Source organism: Centropristis striata, chromosome 16 (assembly GCF_030273125.1).
Source record: "Centropristis striata isolate RG_2023a ecotype Rhode Island chromosome 16, C.striata_1.0, whole genome shotgun sequence".
Lineage (NCBI taxonomy): Eukaryota > Metazoa > Chordata > Actinopteri > Perciformes > Serranidae > Centropristis > Centropristis striata.
The window spans coordinates 29,059,755-29,087,066 of NC_081532.1; the positions used below are offsets into that span (position 1 = coordinate 29,059,755).

The 27,312-nt window shown below is 37.9% G+C and overlaps 3 protein-coding genes across 5 annotated transcripts in view; 1 reads left to right on the top strand and 2 right to left on the bottom strand.

The window, feature by feature from the left end:
• Nucleotides 1–912: 912 nt before the first annotated feature.
• Nucleotides 913–19,413, bottom strand: slc38a6 (solute carrier family 38 member 6). Its single transcript, XM_059353395.1, has 16 exons — nt 19,108–19,413; nt 14,995–15,125; nt 14,380–14,453; nt 12,948–13,000; nt 12,806–12,845; nt 10,786–10,864; nt 8,724–8,809; nt 8,552–8,610; nt 7,726–7,797; nt 7,240–7,296; nt 6,720–6,799; nt 5,547–5,647; nt 5,313–5,434; nt 3,751–3,895; nt 3,282–3,376; nt 913–1,788 (listed from the first exon to the last, which is right to left on the bottom strand). The coding sequence occupies exons 1-16, from the start codon at nt 19,195–19,197 to the stop codon at nt 1,705–1,707; spliced, it is 1,368 nt and encodes a 455-aa protein (XP_059209378.1). The 5' UTR covers nt 19,198–19,413; the 3' UTR covers nt 913–1,704.
• An 89-nt stretch (nt 19,414–19,502) lies between these two features.
• On the top strand, nt 19,503–25,911 carry trmt5 (tRNA methyltransferase 5). Of its 2 annotated transcripts, none has more exons than XM_059353814.1 (5): nt 19,503–19,580; nt 19,725–20,323; nt 20,930–21,054; nt 21,842–22,481; nt 25,564–25,911. In XM_059353814.1, coding segments are annotated over exons 1-5 (1,428 nt in total). In that variant the 5' UTR covers nt 19,503–19,578; the 3' UTR covers nt 25,626–25,911. The 2 variants fall into 2 exon arrangements, with proteins under 2 accessions (XP_059209797.1, XP_059209795.1); XM_059353812.1 differs by having other exon boundaries at nt 19,508–19,567.
• Nucleotides 25,646–27,312, bottom strand: part of mnat1 (MNAT1 component of CDK activating kinase) — a 35,201-nt gene continuing 33,534 nt past the window's right edge. For both annotated transcript variants that reach the window (XM_059353815.1, XM_059353816.1), the window contains exon 8: nt 25,646–26,208. In XM_059353815.1, the coding sequence (XP_059209798.1) occupies nt 26,088–26,208 (121 nt within the window). In that variant the 3' untranslated portion in view covers nt 25,646–26,087. The remainder of the gene's footprint in view (nt 26,209–27,312) is intronic.

The following is a 27,312-nucleotide window of genomic DNA, read 5'->3' on the forward strand; positions in this document are numbered from 1 at the left end:
TACATAAAAATATGCACATTGAACGAAATTCTGTTGCATTGGCCACTTTTCAGACAGTAATATTATACTTTTTTTACACGACTACATTTATCTGACAGCTGTAGTCTTCTTGTATAGAAGGTTTTACATAAATGAAGTCATGAATTACAATGAAATCTTTAAGTAGTTTTGAATCTTTTTGGCTTTTGAGCCCTTGTCACTTTTGGATGTCAATGGATTATTATCTAGTGGCCCAAGCCCGAGGTTGGGGACTATTGAACAATCTACGTTTGACCAGCTAGAGGAACTTGCCACTGACACATTGATGCATTAGTATTAGTCCTAAAATGCCATAAAGAAGACACAGGCATTTTTCTGCAGAATGAGTCCTTTAAAAGGGCATGTAACAGAGTGTCCTTACATTGCTGTTTTTGTACTTAAGTAAAGGGTCTGAGGACTTCTTCAACCACCAACTACCTAATATGTATATATTCAGTGTTGGTAATAGTTGTTAGGAGTGTCCTTTTAGAGTGGAGGATGGAGGCATGGCATGTTTCCTGGACCGGGAAACCTCTTTAAAGGGGCGTGAAGAACTGGCAGCCACTGCTTTCTGCAGGGACAGCGGGGCCGGCCTGCCTAATTCCTTAGATTAAAAGCAGCAGTCGGATGGCTGTAGGTTCCAGCGGCAGCACGAAGACAATCTAAACAGCATCATGATTAGAAACGTACCGAGCATGTGGCTTTGGTTAGCTGCAGGCTGAATCCACTGCACAACACTGAGGAGCAGGTCTCAGTGTCGATACTGTGCCTGCCAATCAAACGCACAGCCACGAATGTGACATGTCAGACTGATGAGCTTTCCACAACACTAATAAAGACATGTTAGCAGTTAAATGAGCAAAGTGACATGTCAGTATGTACATTAAATGTCCCTTTTATTGAATGCCAATAATTTGAAGATCATAATTATGCATTACATTATTCTTCTGTACATTGGAACTGCATACAATTCATCAAAATGAACACATTTATTAAATAATACAAGTAGCACCAGAAAAACTCTGAGTTTGGAAAACCAATACATACTAAACAAAACTCCACCCCGACCCCCACCAAGTAAATCAAATAAAACCATTTAAAAATTAAAGTGACTAATGATTAGTGATTGTGTATGTGTAACTGAAAATATTCCATAAACGGAGTCTGAGAAACTAGTAAATTTGACACATTTGTGGTCCAGCCTTCAGAGCAGGTTTGTATAAGGTGCACTGTAATCCACACAGAACAACACAAAGGTTGTCAGAAAATAAAAATGTAAATAAGTACATAAAATTAACTTTAAGACTTTTATCTCGTTCTGACACAGAACGTCACATCTTTTGCTCTCTGATGATTAAAAAAATAAAGATTTACCCTGAACTGGGTATAGTCTAAAAGTCATTGTGTAAAAAAAGGATGTGTAAACAAATATCTGTTAAAAAAAGAAAAAAACGTGTGTAACACAGATAGCCCTTGCTTTGTTTTTTTTTTTAGCTCATACAGCATGTGCTGACTTTGGTCTACAAAAACAAACAGTGGTTTAGTGTTGAGAACAACTTCACTATAAATAATCTGCCTGAGGTGACGCTGTCTCTTCCCTTTCTTCATCCATTACTTGGTTTCTTTGGCACGATTTCCTCTCGTTTTGCTGTTGCGTTTCATTCGGGAAAGGGGGGGCGAACAGGGTTAGATGTCATGCACCCATGTGATGACAATGAAAGTGAAGCTCATGATTGCCATAGTGAAACCAAAGACCACCATAAACACAGCCTGGAAACACAAAGAGCATAAGGAACACAGTCAGTATCATTAGCAGTCGTGGAAGGCAACTAAGTACATTTGCCCAAGTACTGTACTTAAGTACAATTTTGAGGTACCTCTACTGTACTTGAGTATTTACATTTTATATAACTTTATAATTCTACTCCACTACATTTTGAGGCAAATATTGTACTTTTTACTCCACTACATTTAGCTCACAGCTTCATTACTTATCAGATGTGAAGATTTAACATAAAAAAAGTGATTCGACTTTTTTTTTTAAATTCAGCCTCTTAACAGAATATTAAGGAGTTAAATTAGCCCTAACTTTATACGATTAGAATGCTGCTTACATAAATGCATCAATACAAATAATCTAATACATTTCTATAAAACAATCTGAGTGGGGCCATTCTGCATAAGGAGTACTTTTACTTTTGATACTTTAAGTACATTTTGATGCTGATACTTTTGTACTTTTACTGAAGTATGTTTTGAATACAGGACTTTTACTTGAGATAGGTAAATTTCTTGTAGTGTAGACATTATAGTAGTATATGATAATAGAATGACAGCATAACAGACTTTGAACTGTTTTTTCCATGGTCATTTGAATACAAAAGAAAATGGCGAACGCTGTTAGCCGTTAGGGTTGTAATTGGACTGGGACTGTTAGACCTGTCACTTATAATCAGTGTAGCATGAAAGCATGGTGGAATTAGCAAGCTAGCCTTTTCTGATTCCTCCATGTTTTCATGCTACACTAGTTACATAAGTGTTCATCTGGTGATATGAATGTGCTTTCATACAGCATGAAGCTTTAACATGTTAAATGACCTGTATTTACATAAAGAACTTTTCTAGGGGCTCATTTTTTAGGAAAAGATGTCTTGCTAAAATTAACTATCTATCAATCAATAGATAACAGGCTCCCTGCAGGTTTCAACAAGTCAAATTTAAGACTTTTTAAGACGATAATGAACACAAAAAGTACAAAAGACATTAAAGAAAATCTGAGCTGGTTGCGCTCGATAAATTCTGACCAGGCTGCACAGGTACATAGTTCCGTTTTCTAGTTATGTTATAGCGTCCTCAAAAATCGAAACATTTAAAAGCGAGACTGAAGTTTATGCATTTGTTATGAATAAAAGTAATGTTTATTTTAATTTTTAAGACCTTTCAAGTATTCATGACATTTTATGAGATTTTAAGAGTTTTAGACATTTTAAGGCCTTAAAAATAAATAAATGGATAAACAGAGATAGATAGAAAGATATATAGTTAGATATATGGATATACATAGATATATAGAGAAATATAGAGACAGAGATAGATAGATAAATAGATAGATAGATAGATAGATAGATAGATAGATAGATAGATAGATAGATAGATAGATAGATAGATAGATAGATAGATAGATAGATAGATAGATAGATAGATAGATAGATAGATAGATAGATAGATAGATAGATAAATAGATTATATCTGTGTTTAGTTACCCCAATAGAGTCAAAGGATCTGAGAGGTCCTCCGTTGATCTTGAGGTAGAAAATGCCGGGGAAAACAAACATCAGGCAGGTGGATGTTGTTGCTCCTGGGGAAAGAAATAAGAAAATTACTTGAATTGCACAGACAACATACTGCATGTCAGACAATCAGCAGCTTCAAAAATGGCTTTAAGCAGGACTGCTCCATTAATTATGTATAAGCAGATACTGTGATTTTAGCCACCACGATCAATAATTGTGGAATATTGGCTGAATATCTTGGCTGAGAGCTTTTAATGTCTGCTGTAGTGGAAAACGGATCAGAATATTTAAAATGTCACTGCAAAATGATTGTGTCTGTATATAAAAATAAAGATCATAATAATAATAGTAGTTATATAATAGCAGAGTTAATAAAGGCCAGAATATGGCAAAGCAAACATTTATTTCTATTGCCATATTTCAAAAAAAGAGCACATACCCACTACTCCAAACACGTTTCTGATATCAGGCACAAAGATGGCCAGCAGCAGCACCGCACCCAGGATGGTTAGAGTTAAAAAGATATGGATCAGCCAGGAGAAGGGCCGTCCTTCAAACAGCAGCATGGATGCAGCCTTACGGGCCTGAAGTAGACACACAAACAAAGATTAATCTAACCAAACATGCTCACAGAAGATGTACTGTATTAATATTATGACCAAAAAAGAAGGAATCTGGAGCGGTGTTAAGACTGGGAGGAAGAACTTGTTAGTAGCTTGTTTCATTCCAATTGCAAAACAGTAACTGAGCAAATGAACAGACATGAAATTAACCATTTTACAGTGGTAGAATGTAACTAAGTACATTTACTCCAGTACTGTACTTAAGTATAATTTTGAGGAACTTGTACTTTACTTGAGTATTTTCCATTTTATGTAACTTTATACTTCTACTCTACTACATTTTGAGGCAAATATTTTAATTACACTACATTTAGCTGACAGCTTTAGTTACCTTTCAGGTACATAAAAAACATTTAAAGTGAAAAAAGTAACAGTCTGAACATTATATCAGGTAGATAGAATTAGTCACATCTTTACAAAATTAAAACACTGCTTACATAAATGCATCGATACCAATAATCTAATAACATATTTACAATACATTTAACAATCTGAGTGGGTCCATTCTGCATAACGAGTACTTTTACTTTTGATACTTTAAGTACATTTTGATGCTGATAAATACATAGAAATTCACACACACAAACTACTCACACAACTAAATAAATAAAAATGTAATCTCACAACTAAAAACAAACATTTCTCAACAGGCAATGTACTGCTAATCTGTGTTCTCAATGGTTAGGACAACCTCAGCATTGTTTTTTCTGTTCATTAGAGTTAGGCACTGTGAAAAATGATATTGTAATTATTGTGAAAGCCCTGGAACTTTCTACTTGTGTTGTATTAGGGGTCAAAAATGACCTTCTCCATTTAACAGCAGAGTTACCACTTAATGATCTGTTTTTCAACTTGAAATTCGATTTTTCCTAGAATGACCCCAAGATGAGAAAAAGTCAAACATTGCCTTTGTTCATATTTCCATGAAAGCTGTACACTAACAGTGTACAAATCTTGTCTTAGTGGTCGTTTCTGACCCGGCAGCTATAAAACCATTTTCATGCATGCTTGCTAAAAAATTATGTTTACACCTATGCAATACCTTTAGCAATAAAATTAATAAAAACAAATCCCTACTTTAGTAAAACAGTAAACCAATAATGACAGGTGTGCTGTTATAAAAACAAGTGGATTCCACTGATCAAATCCAAATTTTTCTGCACTGTAAAGATGGAAAACCTTGATATTCACAAAGTTTGTGATGAGTGGCAGGTTGTTTCTTCATGCAAAATAGATTTGGGTTTTAAAATTAAATCAAATTGTTTTATTTAAGGGGTTTAGTGAAGGTGGGTCATTTTACCCTTAGGACAAGTGGTGTATACAGGAAAGTTAAGACAACACAAGGGATAAAAAAATATTCAGAGGCTGATGTACTCACAGGAAACAGAATAAGGGGAACAGTCAGCAGCACAGAGAGCAGGATGGCCAGTCGAACCGTCATCACCATGATGTCCCGATGCAGGAACAGGTAGCCGTGCAACAGCTCAGAGTCCACATTACCTGTGAGCAGGAGACGGGGACAGAGTAAGGGATCAGTGCCAGCAGTTACAACAGGGCTTGGAAAAGAAGCGACAGTTAGTGGTTGAAGTAAAGTGTGTCACTTCAGGCTTACCGTAGAAGGTGAGGTAGCCGAACAGCGCAGAAACGAGGTAAAACAGGAAGCTGAGGCCAATACTGACATTTGTAACATTCTGCATCCTGGCCTTAGACGGTCTGAAAGACACAAGGACACATTCACTGAGTGACATGTTTACATGGCTGCTGAACAAAATATTCAGTGACTTTAATTCAGGGTTCCTAAGTCAAATTCAAGCACTATTTAGGGGCATTTTCAAGGTTCAAAGCATACAGCATATACAAATATATGCATTATTTCACTTCTTCATTATATTAAGCTAAATGTTTCTGTGCTATAAACAAGTTAATACATTATGTTTTGTGTTGGAATTCTACAGAAGGGTGAGAAAATGTGTCATGTCATGCACTTTCACTATTCTTTCCTGGTCATCTTTGCAAATGTTGAATTTATCTGCACATTATAAAATTTCCTGAAATGTTTAATTGCCCAGTTTAAGTCCAATTTCTCTGCAAATGTTCAATATTTTAGCCAATATTTTAATTTAATTTAGTAAGTAAGTAAGTAAGTAAGTAAGTAAGTAAGTAAGTATGTAACTAAGTAAGTAAGTATGTATGTAAGTAAGTAAGTATGTAAGTATGTAACACCAAATTAGTGTGTGTGTGTGTGTGTGTGTGTGTTTAGATTAAAAGTAAGTAATGTAAGTAAGTAAGTAAGTATGTAACTGAGTAAGTATGTATGCAAGTAAGTAAGTATGTATGTATGTAAGTAAGTATGTAACGAAGTAAGTAAGTAAGTAAGTATGTATGTAAGTAAGTGAGTAACTAGTTAAGTAAGTATGTATGTATGTAAGTAAGTATGTAACGAAGTAAGTAAGTAAGTAAGTATGTATGTAAGTGAGTAAGTATGTAAGTATGTAACGAAGTAAGTATGTATGTAAGTATGTAAGTAAGTAAGTAATTAATTGAGTAGGTAAGTAAGAAAGTAAGTAAGTGTGTATGTAAGTAAGTAAGTAAGTATGTAAGTAACTTTGTGTAACTTAGTATCTTTGTGTTTGTAAGTCAACTTAGAAACTAAATTCAAGCCATCTCAAGCACTTTATTCAACTCACAAGCACTTTCCAAACCTTGAAGACACCACATTAAAATTTAATAGTTTCCCAGATTAAACTAAACAGTGAAAGTGAAGCTCGGAGGCTGTGGTACTGACCTGTCCAGTTCGCAGTAGATTGGCAGGATAGCTGTGTGGCACAGGAAGGAGAAGGCCATGGTTGGGATGGCGTAGCCGCTCTGCAACACACATCAGAGCACAGCCGTCGTTAACAAATTATCAGCTTACACTGTTACACAGGAGTGAGGGGGCAGGTGGGTCAAGGTATGGTTATTGTAGCAGTAATTACCATCTGCTAAGTTCATTTATTCAGTAGATGGAAACATGTAGCGCTAAATATTGTGCGACTGTTTAGGATCTTCTCGCAAAACATTGTCAAGTTGTGTTTAAACATCTGGACCAAACATGTGGGACTAAGGCATGTACATATGGCGTTTATGTGTGAGTGGCAGCTGCGTAGTGCACCCCAGTTCCTTTACATATACAGGAAAAGAGTGTGACTTGTCACCAGAGTCAAAGAAGTGCAGCAGAACAGACTTTCAACAACTTCTCACTGCCACCTCACAGGTTCTGCATGTGCAGCAGAGAGGAAGAAAAAAACGTTTTTTAATACACGTACCTTACTGGACATGACAAAGAGTTTTGGTGTGCAGTCTGAGTCAGAGGAATTTGAGATCTGGAGAAACAAGGAGAGAAGAGAGAGTGTGTTATTTCTGAGAGGAGATGATTTCTGCAGTGGGAGAAACATAAAGCTACATTCCATTGCCTGGCTTGCAACAACTAGCTAAGTAAACCGTGCCAGGTTTGAAGCTATACTTTGGTCTGCATAATTCCAAAAGGTTAGAGGTCATTTCCAGACTGATGCAGGGTCATCTGAACTTCCTTCCCCTCAGGACTGGCACCATGCACAGCTCCCTGCAGCCTCCTCTGGTCCTCATCAGCCAGAGAAGACATAATCAGTGAACTCAGACTCCTGGGTTTTCTTCATAATCCTGTGGCCGTGACCGTCTGCTCCAGACTACCTACCTCAGATCTGTAGGATCTTATGCATGATTATTTGTGTGCATGTGGACAAGAATATGAGAAAGTGGGGGTTCGTTGTTACCTGGAAGGCATCTGAAAGTGTAGTCATGTTGTGAGGCAGCGGGCAGGGGATGTACCATTTCTTGACCACGACCTGGAGAGGAAACAAAGGCATGTCAGGAGGGACGGGACGATATACGATGATGTCACGGATCTCGATAAAAAGCACTCACAATAAGCTGATCATGTGAAATCTCCATTATCACGAACATCCTTTTTATGACAACTCATTACATTTGACCACATTAGGCCTATATTAGGCCTTCTGAATTTCTTCTTTATTATTATAAATGTTATTTACCACTTATACTATAACAACCTATTTAACCTATTTAACATGCTAAACTATTTTTCTCTCCAATGTGCAATATCTGTAAAATGCAAAGTACTTTCAGGAAAACAAACAAACACAAAAACATGTATTAATAATAAATATCAAATACCAGAAATGTATGCATATAATGTGTATGCAATGTACATATATGTCTTATTTTTATATTCTTATTCTGTCTTCTATATCTATGTGTCTGTATCTTAAGATTCTGTAACAACTAAATTTCCCCATTGCAGGATAAATAAAGTCATATCTTATCTTTATTTTTCATGATTACCTGATTTAATATTGTTTTTAACTAAAAAGAGTGTTCTAAAAAATGGATATGCATCGTATCTGTGACACAATAACAATTTGCTTCTTCACAAAATGTGAGGTAAATTAATTCTAGAAGGTTTTAGTGTTATTTTATGCATATTTTAAGGAAAATAGCACAAATTGCACTTATTTTTACCAAAATAATCTCGATATGAAAAGAGGATTTGTTTTTCTAAAGAGGTGTATTCAAACTCACCACAATTGCAAAGTACAGCATAAAGAAAAAGGCAATGCTGCTGGTGTAGCCCAGGAAGCCTGTAAGGGTGAGAGAAAGATCAGGTGAGAAACAAAAATTCAAATTAATAAGGGATTAGATTAGCAGATTAGATTAACAGCAAATCAACATGACACTTGATCGACATACTTACCAATTTTCGGGGACAATGCCAGAGGTAGAACAACACAAAGTGTGACGAGGATCAGAAGCAACCTGCCGTCATCATACCAGGCGTTTCTGCAAAACAAGTGGACATGAATTATTAAAGGCCAAAAGCTGAATTGAGCCACATTTCCCATCATCCTTTCCTTGGTCCTGCAATGTCAGGAAGGACAGAGATTAATCTTCAGAGCCTTAAAATGAACCAACTCTGGAAATTTGTCTCCATTTTGTGCTTAAATACAGAGCGACAGATTCATCATGTGGTACGAATTAAGGGCTTTAGTTCTTGCAAACCATAACAATTATGTAATTCACATGCAAACGTCGTGTCGCTCCATCAGATGAGACCACATTTCACTAGCCGGGTTTTTTTTGGAGAGGGGGAATAATATTTTCCTTTGCCGAGGGATAGCCTTGGCGGTTTATTCGGGATTGGGGAGCTAAAGGAGGAAAAGGAGAAGGAGGAAAAGGAGGAGGAGGAGGAGGGGCAGCTTTGGAGGTGACACATGTGGAAGGCATGCTGGCTCCGCTGGGGTCGGGGTCGGGGTGGGAAGGGTGCTCCCTGGCGCTGCTGTATGTTGGACCGCAGCGTGGGGTCATGAGGGACTGGCTCCAGCGCTCTTTATGGGGCTCCCACAGTCAGCAGCACCTGCTCTGACCACATCAACACCCACTGACCCCTGTTTGGCAGTTTCACAGCTGTGGCGTTACCATAGGCGCTGATGGATTTGTCTCTGCGTCTACGCTGTTTCTGCCCTGTAACTGGATGTCAGGGAGACCCCTGCTGTGACCCGGACTCTCTCCTGTCCAATCACTTCTACTCTAACCTAAGTTTAGCTGAACCACTCGACCGCAGATTAGCTAACCGCCTTCTCCACTTTTACAGAATGTTACGCACACACAGGGATGTATAAAAACCTGCACCACCACTAGGATCCACTCCGAGGAGGCCCGAGGCTTACTGTAAAGGCCCAGGATACCTAGAAGACCCATGAAATGTGGAACATTTCACGCTATAACAAGATGCAGGACAGCTCTCAGTTAAGGTTGGAGTATGACTGCCAATGAGTCAATCTCCACATAGTGTTGCAGATCAGCATAAATCTAAGACAACCAAGCACAAACTCAAACCCACAGCTCTCCACGTCTTTGGCATTGTTGCGAACTGAAAACACGTCGAGAGAAACTTAAACAGGAAGTACTGCACAGTCCATTAGCACGGACAAACACTAAAAGAGTGAGCACGACTGTGTTTTCGCTCGGCCGTGTTATGATAAATGAGCCAGATAAAAAGAAACACGTTTTAATATAAAACAACTTGCTCATTGAGGCTTTGGTGGAATTGAGCGTGTGTCTGTTAACATCCCAAAGCCACTCATTAACAGAAATGTTTTGTTTCCCTCAGCAGTGAGCTGTAATTAGAATGGCAAAACTGATATCCCCTTGTATCAGTCTGATTCCGGGGAACATGTGCGAGAGATTTGGGGGGTGAAAGGAGAGCACTAATACAAAGCAGCTGTGTGTGGAAGATTCAGATGTTGACGGATTGGGCCGAGAGCGGCTACAACTCTTGCTTAAACCAGTGTGGCCAATAATAAAGTGATAGAAGTTACATTCTTGGCTTGGGACTTCTCTGAGTCGCCCATGTAGGCCAATGAAAGACACGGGCTGCTCATGATGGGTGATGTATGGCTCTACATCATAAATACATTTCCTCTGGGCATGCTTCAGGATAAAGCAGAGTTCCCCCCCAGTTGTTGCACTGTGCTGTGGTTTGGTGAGGGATCTTCTTCTACCACATCATTCAGACATTTCTCAATGGCCGACTAATTCCAGCTTGTTTTGCTTTATGGCACAGAAGTGTCAAATTTGACTTATTTGAAGGCCAAGAGGTATAATCTACAACATCATGGGAACAGGAGTGACTCATTCGTTATCTTAGTGCAGCTAATCTAAAAGAATGGTTTGGTTTTAGCCGCAGCTGTGACAGATTTTGAACTAAATTTCCCTTATTGGCCGAGAAGAGAGCTCCCAGTGCTGCGTGTACCCACCCTGCGTCGTCTCGGCTCACGAAGCTGTCGATGGCTGCAGGAAGCTCCGACTTCAGGATGAACAAATAGGATGACATGGCTGAGGGAAGAGAGGAAAAAAAGGTTTAGAAAATGTCTGTTTTCTACATAAAAAAGGACACAATCATACCAAATGACTCATTCATAAACACAGCAGATGACTGTATGTTGCTGCGAGCTATCTTAAACTGCTGTGTGTGAGGGTGGTGTGTGTGTGTGTGTGTGTTTTCCAGCACAAGGAAATGGAAGGCAGGGTGGAGGGGGAACCACGGCTCTGAGTTAATGCAGAAGGGTGGGGCAAGCAGCTCAAGGGGATCACCAGCAAAGCCCTCGGTGCAGAGGAGCAGACATTATGCAGATCTTCCAACTGCTGGAGACCGGGAGCAGCAGCCAGGATGGAGAGGTGAGAAGGGGGGGAGGAATGCTAACAATAATGATCTCTGACGCTAATCCAGGTATTTCTCCCACTGCTCCACCTCACTAGGAAACAGGATATTATCAGCCTCCGACAGGCTCCTTCCAACGGACAGCCAATCAGAGAGGGGATCGGGGTCACTTCCTGAGGGTCATACCAGCCCCCAAAACACAAGGAGGAGAACGGGGAAACTGAGATGGAGGTTGCACAAGGTGGAGAAGATGATTCAGATGCGGTGTGTGGTCACTCATAAAGGGAAATAATGGTAAGGGATTTAAGTTTGTGAAGCCAGGCAGAGCCAGAGTTAGCTGGGACCTCACTGCCCCCGGGGAAGGTCTTGCACTCGCCGTTAAATAAGCCTAGACCATAATCCCTCAGATCCTGTATTTGTTTATAAAAGAGAATTCCTGCAATAACCCACCAGCCCACACACACACAAGGACACTCACTCTGTGAATAACTAATGCCATTTATAAGCTCAATAAACTTATTCTGAGGCAGCAGTTGCTTTAGTGTTTTAGCCAAAAAGTTTCCCTGCAAAAGTTCATCGAACAATTTCAACAAGCCACGAGAACAAAAAAAATCTCTTGCACCACACAAGCTCATAAAGACACGCTGACAGGGATCACACAACAGGCATGATGCAATGGTTTCACTTCATGCAGTTGGTTACTGTACGCACAACAACACATTCATGGTGGGATAATACTTACATCTCTAAACAACAAAGAGCCCTTGAGTGAAGAAAAAGGATTGTTATTGGCTTAGGAAAACATATTCTAATAATAAGTAATAGTAAAAGTCAAGGAAAATTGATGTGTGTGGTCGGCGAACAGTGGGAGAGTGTGTTCAACATAAGACAGAGCCACTTTCATTTCATTAAGAGTGAGGGGACAGGCAGGCTGTGAGAGCCCTGGGCTGGTCAGTAATTAAGGTCAATTGGCCAATCAGCCTTTGGCAGTACAGATGAATGTTTACCCAGAGTGAGGCTAATTGCACTCTTATAAAAAGGGGCCCGGGGTGCAGACAGATGCACGCTGGAGTGCAGGCTCTCACACTCTCACACATACTGCCCCATGCTGGGAAAACCACAAACATACCAGAGGCCACGGCAATAATCCACTCAGCCGTGGCACTAATGACTGCAGAGGAGCTCACCTCAGCTCTCCGCTGTCTGAGGAGCGCAGTTTGTGGCTGAGGGACGAGTGGAGATGGCAAAGAGAAGCGTGGGGGGGTGGTGGAAATAAAAGGGAGGGGTCCCATTAGGTTACTCAACGCTGGGTGGGTTTACCATCAGTGATCAATTAGACGAGAAGTCAGGTTTCAGGCCCAGGGGAAGGGGCCGAGAGGACAGCGGCTACAGGTCAAAGGTTATCAGGGAGTCCGGATAATAGCCTCACAGGAAGGAGGGAGTAGTAAACCCGAGCACAGGGGCTTCTGTTCACCAGTAGGGGGCACTATCTGCTTCAGAAATAACCCGGCCACAGTGTGACCCTCTTCAACACTAAACCACAAAATCAGTTTATGTCCAACATGTCAAAGAAATGTATGTGACTGTACAGTAGAGTGAAATGGGAGCTGACTTACCACCAATATTTTGGATAATAATAGAAAGTGCCACCACAACCTGAAAAGAAATGTAAAAAGGAGGTTAGAGTGAACATGTCGACAATATAAGTGAGTAAATTCCTCTTTTTTTTCACACACTAATCCAAAAGACAACACTTACTTTTCCTGGTTTTTGCAAGGCTATACCACCAAGGTCTTCATATGAATTGATGCCTATGAGAAAAAAAACAAACCCAAAGAAATCAGAACAACTCAACAAAGAGTCAGCATTGCACATTATAACACTCTTGACTCATGGACAGTCTGAATCAGAAAGGATGCAGCACAACCATAAAAAAAGAAAAACTGTCCAGGCAATCATCTTCTTTGTGGTTTTACATGATTCACAGTTCAACTCGACTGCCATCGAGGACTGCAACTAACAATTTTCATTTTTTTAGTAACCCCTCAGCGTTCCTGCAAATTGACCTTAAAACGCTAAAAAAAAAAAACATATCAAGGACAGACCCAAGGAGAATTGAAAGCTGTTCTTGTATAATTTGGAGTAAATCTGTGTTTTTTGTCACATTTGAAAGGTAACAGTCTGGAGTTTATCCCCAAAGAGTCAGAATAACTGTAAGTGCTGCTGTTACTGAGTGATGGAAGTTGAAACACACTGAAAAACATGTTTTTTTATTGTCCGCCTGAATATTTTTGGTAAATACAGGCCTGCAGATCATTATAGATGGAACTTATGGGCTGGAAAACACAATGGGGTCAAAGTATAAAATATGACCTACTCCCAGTTCAAATTTGATGAAGATATCTAAAAAAAAAAAAAGACTATTTTACACAGGTTTTTGTAATTACCATAATAATAATAATTACGACTCATTATTTGTAAAAAGGGTTTGACTTTTACTCTTTAACAGCTGTTTGAAACACTGTATCAATAAAATGTCAGGAAATAGTGAAACATGCCTTGTGTTATTTAGTATAGGTATCAGTGACGTCTTTAAATGGTGTTTTATGTGACCAACAGTGCCAAAATATCTAGCTATTATAAGTTTATTATCATGTCTGACAAAGAAATGCACAAAATCCTCACATATAGGAAACCAGAAATTATTTGGCTTTTTTTAAATTAAAAAATTACTAAAATGCTGACCAAAATAGTTGCCAATTATTTTTCTGTCTATGAAATAATCAACTAATTGAGTTATTGGCTAATTTTTGCAGCTCTACTGTCGACAGTTCGGCTGTAGATTCAGGTGTACCTTTTTTTTTAAAAAATGTTAAAAATCAAGATAGGATATCCATTATCTCAGAAAAGTCTCAACAGTATTTGGGTGGTAATTGATAGACAACAACCCACTATTATCTCTTTTTATCTCGTCTAATGGCTTCATTGACCCTTTTAAAACACCATTTCCACATCACCTAAATCAATTACACATAGGAAGTAAATAAAAACACAAAGAGACAGCAACATGTCCGCTAGATTCCCTGAAAAGTGATCCAATCATGAGGTAAGTAAAGGAGGAGAAGGGTCAGGTAAACACACAGAAAAGTGATTATCTAAAGTTAGACTGTGTTTCCATTCTTGGTCTCACCTGTTTGGTCACATAGCTTCAGAAGGAGATGTATAGAGTATGCTGCCAGGGTGGACACGACTACCAACAGGATGCTGGAGAGAAAAGGTACATAGATGATGAGTACATGAATAAATACACATAAGTTCATAAATGAGTGTACATGCAGTTTTTATGTCTGATTTAATCAAAAAGCTGTCAGAATTTTAATCCTCCTTATGTGGTGAGTAATCTAAACAAAATAATTATAATATATATATATATATATAAAATAGTTTTTTAATATATTATATATATTTTTAAATCATTGTCATGAAAAAAAACATTGTATTTTATATGTAGGTCTTTCCACTGTACATAAAAAAGTTTTAAAATTGTTTTTGTTATATAAAAAAAAAAAGAGTGAATTATCCTCATTGAACCATGATCTGTGAGAGGTAAAGAACACTACTGCACTTAATATTAAATGACATGGTTAGTAATGGAGTTATTAATGAAATATAAACAATGTTGATTGGGATTTTTTAGTTTCTGACACTTCTGGATAATTAAACATTATGCTGTTCCTGAAAAAACGAACATAACAGGAGGGTTAAACAACACTAAGATAAAAGGTTTTAATGAAAGCATTCTTACCAAAAACCAACTATTCCAGTGTTAGCCATAGCATAAGCTAGACCCAGTATACCGCTGCCCATGATGGCATTCATCAGGTTAAACACAGAGGAGGCGAAGGAGGCTCCTTTGGTCCTGGTCTGCACTGATCCCTGCACACACACACACACACACACACACACACACATAGATAGTATCAAGAGGTGAAACAATGTGTGAAGACGGAGGAGCAGAAGAAATCAGATTATTTTTGTAAGAGCTTCCAGTGAATTGCTCCTGACAGTATTAAGAACAACTGGCCGGCCCTGATGATGGATGTGATGAAACCACACTGCAGTGGCATGTAGGATCAGGGATGGAAATGGGAATGGATGGGGTGGGATTTGAGCTGCTAGCTGTGGGACAGCTGCCTGAGCTCAGGATAAGGGGAGCTGCCCAAACTGCTTGACCTCTCTAATAGGGGATATCCTGGAGAGAACGAGTGGCAACTCTGGTGTCAGTGTCACAACAAGCTCGGATTGACCTGCAAGCCGCTGAATCAGATTCAACCAGAGTTACAGTACAGAGAGACACCTAGTAAACAAGTGGCCTCATTCACCAAGAGTTTTATTAAATTTGTTCTTAAGAAAGAAAAGTCTATGACAGATGAGTGACATCTTCCTGAACCACAAAGTTGTTCACACCTGTTTTCTTAAAATGATGAATCCCATTGTCATTGTCTTTGAAGACTTTGATCAGTTGACAGTGATTAGCATATTTAAATGCTCCGCCAATTAGACAACAGGGCCTTGTGCAAAAAAACAGCCCTATTAATATCATGATCAATCACTAATTATTGGATAGTTCCTATTTAACATAATTGGTGTTAATTCAAGTGTTAGTTCAGTGTTTTTTTTATTTAAAAGAACAGAATGCTTTGTAAAATATTAAAAAATTCTTATTTAAAAAATATATTTTTTAAATGGATGGGTAAAAAGAAAAAGATAAAATATTAGAAATAATAATAAAATATGATTTAAAATAAACAGATGGATAAAAATAAAAAAAGATAGATATATTTTAAATAAAAAATACAATTTAAAATAAATAGACGGATAAAAAGAAAAAGATAAAAATATTATAAATAATAAAAAATGATTTAAAATAAATAGATGAATAAAAATAACAATATAGAAATATATTTAAAAAAATAATAAGTACTATTTAAATAAATAGATACAAAATAAAAAGACAAAATATTATACAACTTTATCATTAATGAAAAACACAACAACCAATTATTTTGCACTATGACAACAAAACGACTATGCAGCCAATTATGTTACAAAGATTTTAAGATACTGTAAATGTGACTTTTTAAAATAAATAGGCAATAATTTGATATGACATATACACCTTAAAGTATTCTTCATCAGCTCATTCCTGTTTAGGGTCACAGTGCATGCCCCATCATGCAGGGTAACAACAAGCTGCTGGTCTCAGGTGTTTCCTTTTCTGTTTCTGTCTTGTGTTTGGTTTCAGATTGGTGATAGGATTAATAGATAAACATGTTGAGACGAAAGTCATTTAAAGCATGTTTTACCACTGTGAGGGGTGTAATTAATCAACTTGAAGTGACAATGTGTCATCAAATTAAGTGCAAATTAAGCGTGTTTCCACTCTCACCACTTCCTTTGAGCGGCGGTTATTGGTCCCATGAAAACATTAAAGGGATGACAGTGATTAATCAGTGCAGGCAGACACTCCCACACTATGTCAGATTACTGGTGACTAACGATGACCCTGCAGAAAACTCTGCATGGATCCACATTTCCCTTTTTCTTCCAAATATGTACATTTTTACAACATGCAAGAGAAAAGCCACCCGAAAAATAGAATTTGCATATATTGCTCCTATAACTAAAACAGTTCTTTATTGCTTTGTAAATCTGAATAATTGACTCGTTTGTTCAAAATCTGAGAGATAGACTACATTAACAAACCCCAGCAGAGACCTCACTGGAACATGGGGATATTTTCAACGGCTGACCAAAGACTTTGACTTTTATAAAAATTTTGAATCTCAAACAAAAATCTTTGAACTCACAGAAGAAAACTGCTGATGAGAATTTAGAAACTTCAAAAACAACCTGAGGATGAGTTTACAATCTACAGAATTATTCATAGTTTGCCTTTTAGGCTGGTTCTGATACTCTGTAGACTCAATATATTAAAATATTAAAAATTACCAGGAATTACAATTACATAGTATACAAACATCGAAATGAATTGAATATATCAGCCACAGTGTTGCAAATATCTTATCCAGCTACTTGAGTCAGAATTGGCCAAATATACAATATCAGAACATCCCTAGTTTCTAGGAAAGTAAATAAAGTTAAATCTAAATAAAATGAAGGGAATTCATTTTTTAACCTTGGAAAGTTTCCACCACAGCCACAGATTACATTATATAACTGTTTTTATAGGATAAAAAAAATGCATGTTTGGTGTAAAATCAGTGGATTGCCCTTTAAATGTACAAATGACAGTTAAGAGTAAGAGTTTTTTATACATAAGAATCAAATAGAAATAGATGAATACAATGAATCATAGAAAAAGGTTCCCATGGTGTCATTTCTGCTTTCGTGTCCCTATAAGTGCTGACAGAGGCAAAACGCAGAGAGGAAACAGCAGAAAAAGCAGTTTTCAGAAAGAAGCATGTGATGTCTTCTTATAAACGTGTTCTGTTACTGTCCGGCTGCACCCACTCCCAGACTGAAGAACAGTTTTTACCTTCTTACCTCATAATCAGTGGTGGAAAATGACTAAGTACATTTACTCAAGTACACACATGTACTTAAGTACAACTTTGAGGTACTTGTACTTTACTTGAATATCTCCATTTTATGTAACTTTATACTTCTACTTCACTACATTTTGAGTCAAATATTGTGCTTTTTACTTCACTACATTTAGCTGACAGCTTTAGTTACTTTTCAGGTCGAGATTTAACATAAAAAACATGATACATTTAAAATGATAAAAGTAACCATATAACAGTAAGATGTTAAATGAGCCCTACCTTGAGAAAATTAAAATGTTACATAAATGCATCAATTAAAAGAAAAGAATGAATGAACAATAATATATTTAGAATATATAAATCTTGACCTTGGGAAGTTTCCACCAGAGCCACAGATGACATTATATAACTGTTTTTATGGAATGAAAAAAAACTATTTTTTTTGTGTATTAATATGAAGAACATGATCAATTAAAAGTGATTAGACTTTTAACAAAAATACAAATAAACCTCATAACAGTATATTAAGTAGTTAAAATGAGCCCTATCTTTTCATAATTAAAACACTGCTTACATACATGCATCAATAATCATAATCTAACAATGTATTTAGAATATATAAAACACTGAGTGGGTCCATTCTGCATAAGGAGTACTTTTACTTTTGGTACTTTAAGTATATTTTGATGCTGAAACTTTTGTACTTTTACTTCAGTAAGTTTTGAATGCAGGACTTTTACTTGTAGTGGAGTAATTTCACAGTGTGGCATTAGTACTTTTACTGAAGTAAAGGATCTGAATACTTTTTCCACCACTGATAAAAGTCACTTATCCGACAGGAAGCTGGATTTCTTAGAAACTTTTCCCCCTGTTTATTCTGTAAGTGTGGTTTCTTTGTTTTTTCTCTACAAAAGGCTTCATAGTTCCAACAAATATTTAAATTTTTAAATCTCCAATAGTTCATAGATTGTGTTGTAATCTAACAAATGTATAACTCTTACAATCTGCAGATATGTTTTCTACATGTCTAATATCTTCATAATACATAAGTAAGGGATCTGAATGTTTTCAACCACTGCCCACCTCCTGACTGAACAGATTTTTTTTCATCCTAACTCATGGACATCTATATTTCACATCACATATCTGCTATTTGCACATTTTACTTCATTATCAACATGCCTGCTGCCATTTAGCCACACATAATACTCTTTTTCATGTATGTTTTGCAAGTTATTGAACTTCATCCACTGTCCTGAGTGGGAAAAGCTGCTGCTGCTTATCTCTGAAGTTCACTGATTTACACTGAGCGATCTGCTTCTTAAATGTGAAGATGTTTTAATACTTACACTTAACAAAGGTGTCCGCTCGTTTCCCTCAATGTCCCCGCGGGCACATTCACGGTACAAGTCTGCGGCTTCATATTTGTTGACGCTCATTTTCTCCTCTGGAAAACTTCACAAAACAAGAAGAAAACAAAAAAAAACTACAGGAAAAAGTTCTCTCTGTCTCGCGGCGAACCTCCACACAGCAGTTGCCGCGGCGCCGTGTAGCGGAGTTATGATGCCATCTCCTGTTTTATATCACTTTTAAACTCTCCGCTTATCAACTTATCAGCTGATAAAAGATGAACTGTTGTTGTTTATCACCCGCGTCAGCTGCCTGTTATTTCCGTCGCTTCTGATACGCCAGAAAGAGAACCGTCCAATCAGAAGGCACCTCCCCCAGCTCGCCTGACCAATCATCGGGCGGCTCTTGTCGACCGCCGATGACGTAGATCGAGCATGTCTGAGAGCGGAGGATGTTGAGGTGAGATCTGAATGTGAGTTTTTTCTAAATTAACAGCGTGATTATTGTTTATGTAACGTAAACTTGATCCGTTTTGTTTAATGTAACACCAAGTTCGCAGTTATGACGTGTTTTATGACATTTCTGCTTTATAATCGCAGTGTTTTTGTGATTCCAGGCTCCTCTACAGAGTCTTTGCGTCTGTACAAAGTGAAAACACCCTAAAAGCTGCCGGTGTTTACAGCAGTTTCTGCTCTGCGGCCTCACTGCCAGCCTCAGCTTGTTCTGGTTTTGCTGTGAACCCCACAATGGAGCATAAACTGTACCAGCCCCCTCCAGAGGTCCGGGGTATGACCTCTCTGGACAAGGAGGCCTTCACACAGACCGTCACCGTCCCAGCTCTACGGGTGCCCACAGGGGTCTTAAACAAAGTGGTTAAGAGCCTGAAGAAGGCGACCATCCAGCGCCCAGGGGTGCCCAGAGTGGTGCAAGATAAAGAGGAGAGTAGTGACTTTCGCCTGGTCCTGTTGGACCCAAACAGAGTGACCTCCTCGAGCTCCTTCAGTGAGGCTGAGGCCGAGGCTCTGAGGTCCTTCAGCGTCCCAGAGGAGCTGCACCACTACGAGCTGCGGCTCACCTATCACAACCTGAAGAGCGAAGAGGTGCTGGAGGCCGTGCTCCCTCAGGGTCAGGATGTGACATCCGCCTTCAGCCGGGTGGGACACATCGCACACATGAACCTGAGGGAACACCAGCTCCCATACAAGAACCTCATAGGTGAGAGGTGGAAGGGTTTCAGTCAAAACACACTCACAGTAAGATGAAATTAAAGGAACTCCCACACTGAGCTGTCTTTTAGCTTTAGATTATATGTCTCTATTAGGGGGGATGAACATCATTCTTCCAAAATATATTCTTCTAGAATCTGCCAGAGCTGGTTAATGTGGGACAGTGAAAGCCACAGCATGCAATTCACATCATTGTCATAATAATGAAACCATTAGTTATTTTTCTCCACTCATTTATTGAAGAGCTTCCTCTAATTTTTGATTTGTCCTTTAGTCAGCAAGTCATTTAAAAAATGCTTTTTCATGCGGTTGACTTCATTTCAAAGAAATGTATGAGCACATATCTGATGAATACAAAATTTAAAATTGTGCTTTTACATGATTCTACAGATCTGTTGGTCAAATTAACTTACCAATAAGTTGACAAAATTAGTGTAAGTTGACTGAATTTATTTAGTAATGGACAACCATACGTAGATGCTAAGCATAGTAGATGTTAACATGGTTTGTTTTTCTCACAAGTTCCTAACTACCATCTTTTAACAAAGTTAATAAGTCCTATTCATTGCTAACTTTGCGGCTGCTTCCATTGTAGGTCAGGTCATCATGGACAAAAACCCCGGAGTCACCTGTGTGGTCAACAAGACAAACACGATTGACTCGACGTACCGTAACTTTAAGATGGAGGTGATGGCCGGAGAGGAGAACATGGTCGCTAAAGTAGGTTAAATCACATATTTGCAATTGTTTATGTTAATATAAATACCTTTATGTATAAAGCACTTGAGTTACAAGGTGGTTGACATGCAAAGCAAACTGGTAATAAAACATTGTGATAAATAGAACAAAAGAGAATAAAACTTATGTAAAATCAATCATAAGCAATTTTAAAATGGGGAGTTTTTTGACAAATGTACCTGCATGGTGCTGTTCATTCAGACACATTATTAGATTTACAGTCATGGAAAAAATGATTAGACCACCCTTGTTTTCTTCAATTTCTTGTTCATTTTAATGCCTGGTACAACTAAAGGTACATTTGTTTGGACACATATAATGATAACAACAAAAATAGCTCATAAGAGTTTAATTTAAGAGCTGATATCTAGACATTTTCTATGGTTTTCTTGATAATAACCAAAATCATTATTTTTTTCCATGACTGGACTACAAGGACAGCAGCCCTAGATATGTGGCTTAGATATTTTTATTCCTCAGATTAACAGCAAATTTATAGACTCTAAAATCATTATGGTCATGTAAATTTATATAGAACAACATCACAAGTCCATGATGTTTTCAAAACATGCGTAGACTGACTATTTTACCTAAAAGCTTTAAAATCATGTGAATGATACATTGACTTGAAATAGCAAGAATGGTGCCTTTTTTTTAAATTCCAACTCTGTTTTTGCACTATGTAACAAAAACAAGGGTGGTCTAATATATTTTTCCATGACTGTACATCAGATTATGAGTGGCAGTTGATATAATCTTTGTGTTGCAGGTGAAGGAAAACGGCGTGACATACGAGTTTGATTTTTCTCGTGTTTACTGGAATCCCCGGCTAAGCACGGAGCACCAGCGTGTGGTGGAGCTGGTGAACCGTGGCGACACCGTGTTTGATGTGTTTGCCGGCGTCGGACCCTTCGCCATCCCAGCCGCTCGCAGGGGAGCCAACGTGTTGGCCAACGACCTCAACCCAGAGTCCTACCGATGGCTGCAGCACAACTGCAAACTCAACAAGGTGGAGAAAAAGGTCCGAGCCTTCAACCTGGACGGCAGAGCGTTCGTCCAGGGGCCCGTGAAGCAGGAGCTGCCTGAGCTGCTGAAGGGGAAAGCCGGCGTTCACGTGGTGATGAATCTGCCGGCCCTGGCTCTGGACTTCCTGGATGCATTCAGGGGCCTGCTGCACCAGGAGCCTCCGTGTGAGGAGAAGCTACCCACAGTGCACTGCTACGGCTTCTCTAAAGACGACAACCCTGAGACGGATATGGTGGCGAGGGCTTCCCGCAGCCTCGGCTTCCCCCTGAAGGACCGATGTTCTGTGCATTTTGTGCGTAATGTAGCACCCAACAAAGATATGATGTGTGTGAGTTTCACACTCCCTAAAGAGGTCCTCTTCAGCAACGATCAGGAGCAAACAGGTGAGAGATAATTCATGAAACTGTGAGAAATTCAATGATAGATTGACAATCTTAAGGGAGAAAACACAAGTATTAAAACATGGTACATGAATATGATTTACAGCCACTAGGGATGCACGATATTGAATTTTTCGCCGCTTTGCCGATTTTTGCAACTCATTTAGCCGATTACCGATACTTTTTCCCATACAACTTATTGCAGAGATCTCAATTCAAATTCAAAGAACTTTATTTTTCCGTTAGGAACTTCACATGTGGAGGAGCAGCAACAATACATACAATAAACAAACACACACATGCACACCCACACACACACACACACCATCAGCCCATACTAGACATATTGCAGATAATAAAATCTTAAGATCTTCATCTCTCTTCTGTAGTGGAATTAGCATACAGCATTGTGGAGCATACTAATATCACATTTGTTATGTAATATTCAATCCTTGTGCAAAGTAAGAAAAATATTTGATGCTTAAAAATGCATACTTATTTTTGACAATTGCTTTCAAATAAAATACAAAAATATATATCCTACATAAAACTTGGATGATGCTCTCCCTGAGATAATCAATAGCAATACCCACAATCAGGGCAAATTTGGCCAATTTCACAATTGACATAATAAATAAACTTGTGCTTAAGGTGCAACAGAGAGGCGATGTGCAAACAAGTAAAAATTCCGAACATATGACAGACATAGGCGCCGAGATTGTGCATTTAATCAAGTAAGCAGCACCACATTATTTAATCGGTTTATTATATCGGCGTGTTGGCAGATTTTTAAGCCAATATTGGCCGATACCGATAACGTGCTGATAATATCATCAGCATCCCTAACAGCCACATCATTTTACTGACCAAGTCGTGTAGTGAACATACAGTCATGGAAAAAGTTATTAGACCTTGTTTTCTTCAGTTTATTGTTTATTTTGATGCCTGGTACAACTGAAGGGACATTTGTTTGGAAAGAAACATAATGATAACGACAAAAATAGCTCATAAGAGTTTGATTTAAGAGCTGATATCTAGACATTTTCCATTGTTTTCTTGATAATAACCAAAATCAATATTCATTTAAAAATATCTAAGCCACATATCGAGGGCTGCTGTCCCTGTATACAGTCATGGAAAAAAAATAATGATTTTGGTTATTATCAAGAAAACCATGTTTAATGTCTAGATATCAGCTCTTAAATTAAACTCTTATGAGCTATTTTTGTTATCATTATATTTGTCCAAACAAATGTACTTTTAGTTGTACCAGGCATTAAAATGAACAAGAAATTGAAGAAAAAGGGTGGTCTAATATTTTTTTCCATGACAATAATTATCTAAGCCAAACCAGTTTAGGCACAAGTTTACCAGGCATGATTTCATGTGACACATATAATGAATTAATTGATTGATTGATTAATCTCTTACCACCTAGATCAAGGACAAATCTCCTCTAATTAACAAAGCCATTACATGAGGAAACTCTTTACCTAATCCCATTATTAAAACAAATACCACATTAAAGGAAACATTAAAAGAGTACTCAGTATGATCAAACAATAAATGATTGATCATCATTCCTGCTGATTGTTATTGTTTGTAGTGTTTAATAGTTGGATGATTGACCTTTTTTATGCAATGTAATCTATGAATGTGTATGATTATTTGTTGAAGCATGTGACTTCGGTGTCAGGCCTTCAGGAAGCGAGCTGACATGGAAGAGCCTAATAAACTGAACTAAACTATTTACAGGAGAAGCCACAGAGCCAGTGGAAACTCTGGAAACAGAATTACAGAGAAACATTTGCATTCTCTGTTATCTTAGTATGAGACTTAACCTATGTAAAGCATATTTAAAACACAGTGATGGAATGTAACTAAGTACATTTACTCAAGTACTGTACTTAAGTACAATTTTGAGGTACTTTTACTTTACTTGAGTATTTCAGTTTTATGTAACTTTATACTTTTACTTATTGTACTTTTTACTCCACTACATTAGCTGACAGCTTTAGTTACTTTTCAGGTTGAGATTTAACATAAAAAACACCATCAATTTAAAGTGATTAGGCTTTTCTTTTTTTTTAAATCAAACCTCATAACAGCATATTGAGTACTTAAAGTCCTACCTTGAGAAAATAAATGCATCAATAATAATAATAATCCAACAATATATTAATAATATATAATTTATTTGGAATATATAAAACAATCTGAGTGGGTCCATTCTGCATAAAGAGTACTTTTACTTTTGATACTTTAAGTACATTTTGATGCTGATACTTTTGTACTTTTACTTCAGTAAGTTTTGAATGCAGGACTTTTACTTGTAATGGAGTAATTTCACAGTGTGGTATTAGTACTTTTACTGAAGTAAGGGATCTGAATACTTTTTCCACCACTGATAAAAGTCACTTATCCGACAGGAAGCTGGCTTTCTTAGAAACTTGATTTTAATCACTTTTGGTTTTTCCCTGTTTATTCTATTAGTGTGGTTTCTTTTTTTCCTCTACAAAAGGCTTCATAGTTCCAACAAATATTACAATTTTTAAAATTTCGAATAGTTCACAGATTGTGTTCTAATCTAACAAATGTATAACTCTTAACATCTGCAGATATGTTTACTACATGTCCAATATCTTCATAACATATTTCTCATGTGTTGTTGACTACAGAACTGTAAAAATAGGCTACATCCAATACACAAGTGGATCCCTTACAAAAACTCACCTCTTCAAAACTTTTTAATGTGTGACTGCTTTATATTTATATTGTTTTGTTTTATAATTCCATATTCATGTTTTTTATTTTTAATATGTGACTATGTTGGGCTTTTTTTTTTTTAAATGTTCATTACTTGTAAAGTGTCTTTGAATACTCTGAAAAGCACTCTAAAAATAAAATGTATTATTGTTATCATTATTATATTCTCTCTTACAAGGGTTCCTTGGCTGGAAAAAGAAAAAAACCTCTGATTTAAATGGCAATGCAGTCAGTTAGTTAATGTACTACCAGAGCTCCAACTCTGTGGAAAATAAAGTTGTACTTTATTCCATTTTAAACAGCTGTTGTTTCTCCACAGAGTCCTCAGAGGAACCAGCCCCAAAGAGACAGAAGTGTGAAGAAGCTACAGACTCGACGTAATCATCAGAACATCATGCTGCTTTAAGGAATGCAAGGAAACATTTGAGTTGAGAATTTTTAAGGGTTTTTCTTCCTTTTTTTTCCTTCTTTTTTTTTTACAAACTGAGTTTGACTGATGTGATTAAAACAGACGATGTTGCATCTTATCATAGGGAATCATGACCCAGCTGTACTTCAATACATTACTTTTTTTTGTTGCTCATACTAGAATATATATGAACTAATTCAGAGCTGGACCATTTGTCTTAAGTTGTTTCACTTTTAAATAAATCTGAAAAACAATGGACAGCTTTTTGGTGTTTGTTGTGATTTTATTTAAATATAAAATTAACACAAAATATAAAAAATGAATATACACCTTGACCTAAAACCGGTCTGTCAGCAACTTTCACTCTCTCCGTACATTGTAGCAGTTTAGTCCCATTACTAAGCGGTGGCTGTTTGAGCTCTGGCCATACTCTCTCAGCGTTTCATAAAAAACATCCCACTGAAAGCATCCTGAACAGCTCGATGACATGCCAACGCTGAGGTGTATCCTCCAGCTGTGTCCTGCGGCAGGGCAGCCCGCACGTGGTTCAGATACCTGAGAACACACAGAGAGCCCTGGTCAGTAACAGCAGTGAGGGACTTTGTAAATAATGTGACTGACTGGCAGCTCCGAGAGCCGCTTCAAAAAGTAGTTCCTGTGAGTGTAACTTGAGTGTAAGTTTATTCTTCATTAAATCCACACTTGAAGTTATTTTTTCTGGCTCTCGGCGACCCTTTGGCCGTTTGATGAGATCAACGAAGACAGACGTACCCATACACTAACACTGGAACACCTTGTGCCTAAAAGCCTCTCCAACATGGCTCTATTAAAGTATTATGGGTGTCTTTTATTTTTTAAGTGCTTACAGATGTATCCTGCCAAAGCCCCTTTTCGGATTCTTAAGTAAAGCCAAAAGTCACTGTTTATTTTTACATTCGTGCACAGACAGAAAAACAGTCGAGCTGTTAATTTAGTCTCCACATCTTGTCCCCGCAGTGATAGATGCCCCTCTACTTATGACTTGTGAGTGCAAAGGGGGGGTTGACCTGTGTCCCCGCCCTCTCTAATCCTTCCTCCACCGTGTTGTGCCGTCACAAACCTGCACACATTTTCTGTGCTGCTTTCTTGCAGCATCTTGACTACAAAGCTAAGAAAGCAAAGTCCTCCAGCAACTGAGACAACACGTAGTCTTGCCTGTCAATACTGCCCCCACACCCCACACCCCGTCCTGGCAGAAAGGGCTAAAGCCCTCACACGAGTCAGGCTTTGTGGCCCCTGTTCCTGTGAGCCGGGGAAACTTCAAAGTGAAACGGGAATCAAGAGCACAGACAGCCCTCTGTGATTTCTGTGCCCATTCAAGCTGCTTTACAGAGTAACCTAACACCTGTGTGGAGGCTCAGAGAGACAGAGAGAGTCAGGACGTGTGTGTGTGTGTGTGTGTGTGTGTGTGTGATGAACAGGGAGAAAAAGGTGTTGGTGAGACTACACGCTGAATAAATCATATTTTTCTTTGGCGCTTTATGATTCTTTGCTCGTAAAGCAATAAAGCTTTCACTGAAAATAAAAAAGTGAAACATATTCGCTAGCATGGTTGTGACAAGGTCAAACATTCATGAATGTCACACAAGATGACCTTATCTTGACTTACAATAACGCAGT

Bases quoted from the DNA above. Each gene is read 5' to 3' on its own strand.
- slc38a6 (XM_059353395.1), bottom strand. From the start codon at position 19,197: ATGAGCGTCAACAAATATGAAGCCGCAGACTTGTACCGTGAATGTGCC. The intron at 13,001-14,379 runs GTGAGACCAAGA...TTTTTCTCATAG, and splicing joins GAAGCTATGTGACCAAACAG to GCATCAATTCATATGAAGAC. The intron at 1,789-3,281 runs GTAACTAAACAC...TTGTGTTTCCAG, and splicing joins GATCCTTTGACTCTATTGGG to GCTGTGTTTATGGTGGTCTT.
- trmt5 (XM_059353812.1), top strand. The intron at 20,324-20,929 runs GTGAGAGGTGGA...CTTCCATTGTAG, and splicing joins CCCATACAAGAACCTCATAG to GTCAGGTCATCATGGACAAA. The intron at 22,482-25,563 runs GTGAGAGATAAT...GTTTCTCCACAG, and splicing joins CAACGATCAGGAGCAAACAG to AGTCCTCAGAGGAACCAGCC.